Here is a 10,417-nt window from a genome sequence, read left to right on the forward strand (position 1 = left end):
CAGAAGGTGAAGTACTGGTAAAACTGAAATGGTTACCAGTGTGTTAGTCCTGCTTTTTTTAGGGAAACAGTTTCTAATGAAATAAGGACCTAAATCAGCCCTCTTCTATATTTTTTTCTGAAGAAGAAATAAAATTAATAAACTAGGGGCTCGGAAGAAAAACCTTCTTATAAAGGCATTACAATTGCAACCATTTCTGAAGCAAGTGGCATCCTTTGGCATTAGAGATAGAAACCTGGATTAGGCGGCTCGTGAGCCTGATCCAACCTGCTAATGCCTATGTTACTATGTTATATGTACACTGTTTTTCCTCAGTGAGATGGCTGAAGCTGAAAATTCAGCTCTGTTCAAGGCTTCCATGAGCTGCTGAGTATTTGGATATGGAGGTAGCTGTGGTCATCTGTAGGGGCTTCCCACCACCACAGGTCTTCACAGATCTTGGTTTCAATTGCAACTACAAGCAGAAGTTCCAGAATAGCACAGGAAAGGATGTTCCCCAAATTGTTTCTAAAATCAGGAAGTAGAAGAAAGCTGGTAAGACTTCCAGAGCTAATAAAAGTGATAAGCCTCATTCACAAGGTTTGCCATTCTTATTGAGTGCTTCTGCCATCCAGATTTTTTGGGGCTTTCCCATCCTTGAGTATATTTTAAGTACAAAGTAAGGGGACTATGCGTGGCTGTTCAGAGAACCACAAACTCTCAAGACCAGCCTACACCACAGAAGCCTTCAGGTTGTTTGAGCTTGTTGCTTGGGGATTTGCTTTGTAGACACCTCACCGCAATCAGCATGGAGAAAGGGCAGGGCAGCCCCTTACATGGGCATTGTATATGTACCAGAACCATTATGGATGCAAATTATAAATTCAGTCTGCAAATCTGCCCCAGGTGTCTGATTTTTTTCCAAGTAAAAATGACAGAATTGTGCAAGCACACAAATGCTGCCTGTCTGCGTATATGGATGTCTGTATATGTAACTATGCATTTAGTGGGATGGATCTTCTTGTCTTTTCTTTATACAATGCATTTTTATAAGGACACAAAATAATGCTCAGATAGCTCTGAGCCTCTGGCCAGCCTCCCCAAAATTCAAGTTTTCTTGTTCAATTTGGAATAACTAAATGGACTAAAAATAGCTTGTTTAGTGAAATATAGTGACTCACTTCAAAAGCAGAATCCTGCTTTATCACCATCAGTTCAGAGCAGTGGCTGGGATGTTGTCTGTAACACTGGCTGTATATCCAGTGTCATCTGATAGCCCTGGAAGACCTTCCCAAGTCTGGGAGCACCGTCTGATTTCAGCTCCTTCCCAGAACAGAGTGCACAGGCTGAGAGGACAGGTGGTGTGTGGAGAACCAGTTAGAGCTCCCTGACCTTCCTCCTGGCCCTGAGGTTTGGGACCTGCCTGCAACAGCTTCCAGGTTAGAAAATACTTGCAAAAGACTCTTAGTCCTGTTAAGTTTCATACTCTGGAAAGATTTGTTTGGCTAACCTCCTCTGCTCTGCCTCCAAGGTATCTCTGTCACGAGAACCCATGATAAGATGCCACATATGGCAGAGACAAGAAGCACTGAGAGGTCTGTGAGCTGGCTAGCAGTGGTCCCAGGGACCAGCCAGCATTTGAGGAGACCTGAAGAAGAATGAGGCCACCTCAGGCATGGCTTTTCCTCACCTTGCAAAGCCTGTCTTCTCCATCAGTCTTTTGTCCTGCAGGTGGGGAGGATGGCAGAGGTGCTGCTGTTCTAACCTTGCAGCCAACTGAGGCTCTCATCTGAGGGCATGCTGAGGTACCTCAGGAACATGTCAAGACAGATAAAGTGCCCCAGTGACTCAGGCTGATAAATGCAAATGGTGTTCAGCCTATTTAAAGTGCAACAGGCGTGAGTGTCAGTGGCATGTCACAAATTTTATTTGTATCTGGGCTAATGGACACAGGTTTTCTCATGTGTATTCTGGTCTCTGAAGGACTGCAAAGGCTTGAAGTCATGTGTGAAATGTTAAAACTTCCAAGTGAAAAATATGAAAAAATAGCTTGAAGTCACCCAAAGGTGGTGACAAATAAGAGTTTCTCAGGGATCCAAGAGAAGAGATTTCCTGGCTGAATGCTAGTTGTTGAAGCATGAATGTGACAACTGTAGGCTTTCCTCTGTGTTACCAGACAATCTGAAACCCCACCTCTGACTTTTTCAAATATACTGTGGTTTGTAATCACTAAGTACTCAGCTACTGCGGGGATGACACAAGTAATGTCATCTCAGCACTGAGAGAAGACCTAGTGGGGCAACGATGACCAACATGTCCCAGAAAATGGGGAATTCTGGTCATGGGAATGAGCAACTCAGCAAAAGACATGCAGTCACTTTCAAAAGAATGACACAAGTGAAGCCAAGTCACTTGACTGACAACAAAATTAAGACCTCCTTTAAAAGAAACTAAGCATGTCTGAATTGTAGAAAACTTTTATGCTTGCACAACAAGCCACTAGGCACTGAGGCAAGATACCAGCCAGCTGCCATGGATCATGTGATACTGTCAGTCACATGAACCGTCTTTGCAGAGAAAATCTCTCTGATGTGCCTTTTAGACAGTTACTCAGCAGATCAGCTGCTGTGGCCCTTGTGGAAGGCTATCTGTCTTCCCCATTTTGTACCATTATGTATTCTTAAATCCTTGTTCTCAAGAGTCATTAGCAGGGCTAAAGAGAGAGACAAGCAAAGGCCCCCAATCTCTGTGAGGTGAGAGTGGGAAAACTTCTACCTTTCCATAATCCAGTGTAGATTGTTTAAAGTCTAAAAATTATTATACTTGGTCAGATTAAAGGGACTGGGTTTTCCCTGCTTGCTTGCTTATTTCGGCTCAGGGAAGTAGACCCCGCTTCTAGTTTATCACCCTCCCACATGCAAACAAAAAGCATAATACCTCAGAACCTGCCAGTTTCTCTCTGTGGACAAGGAGGGCATGAAGAAATGTCACCAGCAATTGTTTTCTGAATGCACAGTGGGCTGAAACGTCCTCTTACAAGCACCACTATTCCGCAGCCTTCGCAGGAGCCTCTTCCTGACACATGCCACCACAGCTGCAGACCTGCCTCTGATCTCATTCCTTTTTTACCTTTCTGCCTTCTGCTTGGTCAAACTGGAGGCATAAACCCAACTGCTGCCTGGGCCTGGGAGTGTTTTGCACTCACCATGCCCTAGGCAAAGCAGGGGAGAACACAACTCAGAGCATCCCCAGGTGGCATGATGGGAGCTTGAAGCAGCTGTTACAAAACGGTCAGGAGAAATCAGATGTGGGAATCCCAGGCTGCTTCTGTCATAAAGGAGGCATGGGAATGGTACAAACCCATGCTGCTGGAAGGGTCTTAGGTGAGCAAAGAGCATAAAAGAGCAGAGTGAGAGCTATTGCTGGGGAGAAGAGTTTAAGAGCAAGGTGCTACTGTTATGCGAGCTGTATAGGCAGAAGGAAAACGGTGATGTTATTTCCTAAGAGCTGCACAAGGAGAATGTCTTTATCAAGAACTGAAAGGAGCATTTTTCTATGAAGAAGAGCAAGAAGAAGTTTTTATTCCATCTCATTTTATTTCTTCATCTGGAAAATACACTCCCTCCAGTTTTCCTCTTACACTGAAGGAAACGTGCTACCATTCATGTTGTGTATGCTACTCAGTATGTACTATGTGTTTACCACATGCATATAGTGTTGTGGGAAACAGCAAACATCTGAGCCTGTGGTTTAAGCTCCTTTATAGTCAACAGGGAGAAAGTGGTGGTTCCAGTTGCAGAAGCTCTCTGAGCTGTCTTAGGTTCCTACTGTAGGACAGGATTCCTCTCCATGTAGACAAGCCTTGCTCTCTCTCCGGACTATGGAGAGAGTCTAGATGACTAGCTTGGATGTAGATGTGTCAGTTTAGACAGAGAAAACAGCCAGTGGGTGTTATGCCCACTGCACTGACAGGCATGTCTCACCAGTTCCTTGTGATGCCCCCTTGGACTGGCTGTGTCCACTCAGTCTCAGCTTTTGACTGCATCCTCTTTGGGTGAAAGCTGTTATTTTGTGCTGTGTTTGAACAGCACCTTGAGCAATGAGGGTTCAGTCTGTGCTCCTTCAGCAAACCCCTAGTGTTGCCACATGCAAAACTGATTATAGCCATCGTCCCAAAAAAATAAAAGTATGTTTGTCTCATGATTTTGTGATTTCAGTGTTGGAGTACCAATGCTAGTGTAAATGGCGGGACGGAGGGAAAAAATAGAGACATTTGTCATAGGTCAGAATCTCTGGCAGTGCCAGTCAACATGTCGCCACAGCAGTGACTGCTGCTGATTTCTGCCATCTGAGACTCTGGGCCTTCATTCCCAAGGCTCTGACTTGGTGAAATGACTCTCCCGGAGATAGTTCCCATGGTTGTTCTAAGAAGGCAACCTAGAAGTTAGTCCCTGCTGCACCCCTCCGCAGCTGTGGCACAAACTTCTGCCTGACACACAGGCTGGATTTTGGTGAGCTGTGGGTTGTGTACAGCAAGCAGGCAGCGTTCAGGTGTGAAGAAGAGAAGGAAGTATTCATCTTCAGATGCAGTAGTTCTCTTATCCTTGTGTGGCCCACCAGCTTCCCTGTTGCCACTTTCTGGTGAATTTTGGTGACATTTCACATAGCTGTGCGGTTGTATGCCATAGCATTCATCTGCCATCTTATGTGGGCTAGCTTAGGCTTGTGTCAGAATGTGGGAAGTGAAAGAAGAGGCACCACCTTGTATTTAGACCATGACCACATTGTTTTGAATTGATCTTCTCCCCTTTGTCAACAGATCATGCAGTAAACATGCAGCACCACAACAGTGAGGCCAGGTTTGCAGGAGGGAGTGTGCTGAGAGGTGTGCATGTGTGGACACATGGAACGAGAAGGACATATGTGCAGGGTGCGTCCTTTGTGTACTCCTACCAAGAGGAATGAGGTCACTCTTGGTCACAGGACACCACAGATTTACTTTCACCTAAGAGTTGTCTAAACCCAGTTAAACACCAGTAAGCACTATTCCTGTTAGCAATCCTGAATTGCAGGCTGTGATAGCTCTGGAAGAAGTAGATGGCCTGTAAAAAATCCAGACCACCAACTGAGTTCTTTTATTTCTTGACAGGACTCACCAGTAAGTGGCAACTAGACAAGATGTAGAGATCCAGGACTGAAAGGGACTACCGTAAAGACACATTCTGGCTTCTTTGTGCCAGACAAGCTTTAGCCATTTTATATTTCTCTGCTTTTAATCTGCCAAAGAAAGAGAACACTGCCTCTTTTCCACCTCATCTCCTTTGTCCATTGCAACCTGTGTGTTCCTGGTGGAATGGCAGCCTCTAGTTAGAGATACCCAGAAGTAATGGAGAGTTCCTTTTTGGGCAAGTGTTTTTTGTACCACTGGGACATGGCCCTGGTCTTGGCCTCCAACATCCCTTCCTGTATGATCAGGGAGATGACCCCCCACTATCTGCTCCACATTTGCTTCAGAATAAGCAAGCGAGAAGAGGCATCTCACTCCTCTGAAGTATCATGAGATCAGGTGTAAGAGGCACTTGAGGCCATCACCTACCCTTTACCCAGTAGCAAGCTGGGGAGACTCTCTGAAACTATCTGTGGCTGTCAGAGCAGAGCCCAGATGACAGATCAGCTGTGGCTTGATGGCAAAACTGTTTTCACTGACAAGAAGTCCCCACAGTATAGGAGAGGATAGGATAGGATAGGATAGGGCCAGGTGCTGACATGTCAGATCCTGTTACCAACCCTACACAGTCTCTGCCCCAGCTAAGAGAGGAATATGCTGATTTGGAAAAGCCCTGGTCACCTCCCTTGCACATTGCCATGACTACTCTGAAGAAGAATGCTGGCACTGCAGCCCTGGCAGGCATTATAAGGGTACAAAGATACTCCAGATGAACAGCAGCCTTTCATTCAGCAGAAGTAAGAATGGGAAAATGGAAAGGGAAAGCCCGGTCATGTGGCTATCCCATGTAGGAGCAGAGCTCCTTCATCCTGGGGTGGGAATGCTGGTGCAGGCACATGCAGCACCAACAGTGCTCCAGGAGGAACCTACAGTCTGTGCTCAGAGCTGAAGGGGAGTTGGGATTTAGGCTTGCTAGCCCTTGGTGACTGACACGCAAACCCATATCTCTGTGGCCTCCTTGGTTCCTCTTCCACAAGGAATTTCCAGTCTTTTCAGATACAGGATGATGAGCTGGGTGAGAAACACTTTACCCATCCCATGAAAAATTTCTGAGTCTTACAGATTTTCAAAAGAAATTTCTGTTCAGATTGCACAACGCTCTATGTTCCCAAAGTATTTCCCAAGACACTGGAAGGGAAGATTAAAGAACTGCACTGAGAAAAACAGCAGCAGGAAAATCAGGCTAGACAGACAGTTAATGTCAGTCACAGACCTACCAATATTGGGCCACTTTCCTGTCTTTTGTTGCAAACTAGTAAAACAAAAGTTAAATTCAGTGGGTGGATTTTAATTGCAACATCATTCTCTGTGATGTCTGTTTATGGATATGTTGAGCCTCTAAGAAAAACATCTCCATAAAATGCAGAAGTAACTGTCCTTTTTCCCCTCTTGTGAAACATATTCCATGAAATCATGAGGGAAGTTATCTGTCTAGTGAGAAATCCATTTCCAGGAAAAAAACATCAGGTTGGATGGGTCAAAGACAAGAGATATTGAACAGTGTGGAGGGGAAACATAATCACAGAAAACTGTGTGGTAGCTGCATAGCTCAATGCAGAAATAAAAATGTGCTAGAAAACATCACATGGGTTGCAATGACATGCATTCAAAATGTTTGAAATAAGAAAGAGGAGAATATTATTTACATTTATCTTAAGCCCACTCCTTATGCGTTCATTTCAAACCCAGAATGACATGTGGATCTTATGAAAAAAAAATAAATCTATGTAGTCATATGACCAGAGACATTATGAGAGCACATGGAGTCAAGGCAACTACCATAGGTTTGCCCATCAAACCATAAAGTGGATACTTCCCAGCCACTTCCCAGCTTGACTTGGCAATCAAGGTAACTTTTTTTCTTCAATTTAATTTCCCAGGTCTTTATGAGAGGGAAGCCAAAGACACCTGCTCGTGTTGTTAGTGAGCCTGAGTTTGAAAGCTGGGGTTCCCAAGCCCCTGACAAGGAGAATTAGCTATGTTTATAAATCTGAATGGAAGAAAAGGAACAAACTCAGCTTAAGCCAAATCCAGGGAGACGGCCATAACTGGACAGCATTCCCACCAAAGTCATAGATTCTCATTCTTCTATTTGGGATAAAAGTGTCCACAAACGGGAGAAAAAAAAAGAAGAGTGAGAACTGATAAAGACAGCCTGCAGCTACATTTCAGGAGAACCCTGTCCTTCTTGTTCAAAGAAAGCATGATGCGTAGCTTTTCCTCACTGTCTTCAAGTGGCTCTACAGAAACCCTGCAGACCTCTTCTAGCCTGTCTTCCCTCTTGCCAGTCTCTGCTGTGGCTTTGGATCTGTCTCCCAAAGGAAGAACAAATGGAAAACCAGGTATAAACAGCTGAGCAGCTGGAGGGCAGGTTCTTTCTGCTTGTCACTTTTCCTGTCCACCTTCCATGGGCGTCTCTGACCTCCATGCTTACCACTGCCCTCAGCTATGGGCACTGCACTAGTTGGGTAACATGGGAGTGATCAGAGCTGCTTGCTCCTCACTGAGCGCTCTCTTTCATCTACCCAGCTTCTGCCTGTCATATGTAACTTTCACCGGTATCTGAACTTTCACCAGAAACTGCATTTCTTACCCCACCCTACCATCAGACCATGGTCTGAAAGGAGAAAATGAGAGAGAAAAATAGAAGAATACTGTATCTACATAGATATTAAAAAAATATTTCGTTCTGGTAATTATTACTTGGTATGTTTGTCTCCTTGAAGATGTCAGCCAAATGTCCTTGCCACAAGCCTTCCCACTATGCACCAGCTGAAGGGTTTGAACCCTTTGTCATTGTAATGGTTGAGTCCAAAAATAAGTCACAGTGGCTTGCACCAAGTGCTGTCTCAATATTTGCATCTGAGGAGTCAGCCACTCCTCACCCAGCATCTCTGTCGGCTGCTGCCCCGCCTCTCATGGGCCCAGGAGCTATGTGCCAAGGGTACAGGTGGAAGCTGTTCAACAGACTAAACCATCTCCCTCCTCCCTGCTCTGTTACAGCCCATTTGACAGCTGTCAGATGTTCTCAGCATGGTGGCTGCTGTTGTTGCTGGATTCATACTGATGGGAACTTTGCCTTAAGTGTTCCTGCTTTTAGCTGTTATTTGGACACAACAACAACATGTTCCCAAGGCAACACAAGTTTGGGAAGGTCTTTGACAATGTTTGGTACTTTCTACCTCCCCAAACGCCAAGCGGACTTCAAGAAAATAATGCAAAGGTATTTGTATCATTCTGTAGCTTTCCATATGCTGACCAGCAAAGACACTGAGAAGGTTTGCGGGTCCTTCAGATGAAAGGTTTTAAGATTCATATATAGCAAAACCAGGGACCACAATCTATTCCCCCTTGAAACATCTTTACCCCCTTCTACAGAGAGCTACAGTCAGCAGGTACATTGAAGATTTGTTACTAGCTGCTCTTAAGTTGAAGCATAACCATTCCTGGAGGTGTTGAGAGAAGTGTGAGCATGCACACACTCTCCTGCAGGACAGCTGGTTAGCAGGAATCAGGTTAGCCAGCATTAATGGGGTAAAGCCCAGTGACAACTAGGGAGTCTGTAGTACAAATCAGTTCTGACATGTGCAAGTGCTGTCACCCACAATCAGCTGATATAATAGGATGGTTTCTTGGTTTTCTCTACACTTTTGTTATTCTTGCATATCTTAGGGGCACATCCAAACACCTCCTGAATTCTTGCAAGATCTTAGCAGGATTCATATTTTACATTTTGTATTATAACACTACTTATTAAAGAAAAGGAAACCTTCCTCATTTTCCTGTCATGATGCATATCACTTTTAATGCATCAGATTTGTGGAGAAGGAATGGCTTCTGCCCATGCACAAGATCGTTAGCATGTCAACGTCCTGTTAAAGGTTTGTGCAGCATGGCATCATGGTAAAGATGTGCCAGAGGATCTCAGTGATCCAGTGCCCAGTTGCAGTAAAGCAAATTGCACGACAGGAAACAACTTGCTGTGGCCCCATAAGTTAGCCCAAGGCAGAGTTCATTCAGAGCAGAATTCCACTAGGGACACAGTGAGATCTCTTCCTTCATAAAATTTTGTCTGGTAGTAGATCTTTGAATCATACTAACTTTTTTAGAGATGAGTCATGGACTAAAACTTGATTCAAGTACCACTTAGAGCAACTCGTCCCTGAATTCCAGCTTTGCAGCATTCCTGTGCAATATTTCTGTGACAACTCAAATCAAATTTTAGATGCTGATCTCTTTCCCTTTTCTCTCTGTGTCCCCAGACTTGGCATTCCAGGCAAGCACCCTGATATTAAACACATCCTCTGTAACGATCAGGTGCAGCCTAGGTCATGCTTTTACCATCTGTTTTCTGTAGAAATGATTTGGGGAATGCATCATGTAGACTCTGTATCTCCTTTTGCTGGTATTGAAAATAAAAGGGATCACAATGAAAACCACTGGCCAGGCGCAGGGTAGTTTTCTCTCAGCTATGCTGAGTGCACAGCGGTCATGAAGAAGAGCAGACTGAAAGGAGTTACACCTCACACTGCCAGAGCCTGCCCACCCTCTCCCTGACACTCACCTCATCCAAAATCTGCCAAGGCACTTGTTCCCAACTCCTATTTAAAATCAGGGTGGGTAGGTGATTAAAAAGGCAATAGATCCTGAAGTATCTTTGAGGATCTGGTCCTTGGCTCCACTTCCTCACCAGAGCGCTCGGCAGTATCTCCCCAGCACAGCGCTGCCCGCAGTCAGTGGGGCCTGCTCCGGCCTCCCTCTGCCGCAACGGCACAGAACTCACGGCAAAGAAGATAAAACCCCATAAGTGGGCAAAAGCTGTTTCCATCCCTCTTCTCTTCTAAGGAACAGAGACTAGGGTGGTACTTTGACCATATAAAGTGTAGCCCTCATACATATGTATCACTGTGAAAGAGTCTGTGGTGTCTAAATTCTGTGTTCTGAGGACAGAAGTTTTTATTAAAAGTAATAGGCTATTTCCTGACAGCAGGCTTTTATAGATGTTCTCTCATAAAGGCACAATCCCACACCAAAAGCCTGGGACTTTTCCCCCATTTTTGTTGTCACTTATTGCTGTTTAATGTTGAATGACACCTAGATCAGAATAGTGGCATTTTATACCTGGGGTGCATGGAGAGCCAGGCTGCAGGAATCGGGCCCTTTTCAGTTATACCTGCACGGACGCAGAACCAGCCACACAAACCACTGCAA

General features: G+C 44.8%; 1 protein-coding gene across 1 annotated transcript in view; it reads left to right on the forward strand.

Annotated features, from left to right (window-relative positions):
* The window catches only part of LOC129736351 (uncharacterized), a 40,673-nt gene extending 30,892 nt beyond the window's left edge, over nucleotides 1–9,781 (forward strand). The window contains exon 4 of the mRNA XM_055714140.1: nucleotides 7,087–9,781. Coding sequence (XP_055570115.1) covers nucleotides 7,087–7,182 — 96 coding nt within the window. The 3' untranslated portion in view covers nucleotides 7,183–9,781. The remainder of the gene's footprint in view (nucleotides 1–7,086) is intronic.
* The last annotated feature ends 636 nt before the right edge of the window (nucleotides 9,782–10,417 follow it).

This window comes from Falco cherrug, chromosome 6 (genome assembly GCF_023634085.1).
Source record: "Falco cherrug isolate bFalChe1 chromosome 6, bFalChe1.pri, whole genome shotgun sequence".
Lineage (NCBI taxonomy): Eukaryota > Metazoa > Chordata > Aves > Falconiformes > Falconidae > Falco > Falco cherrug.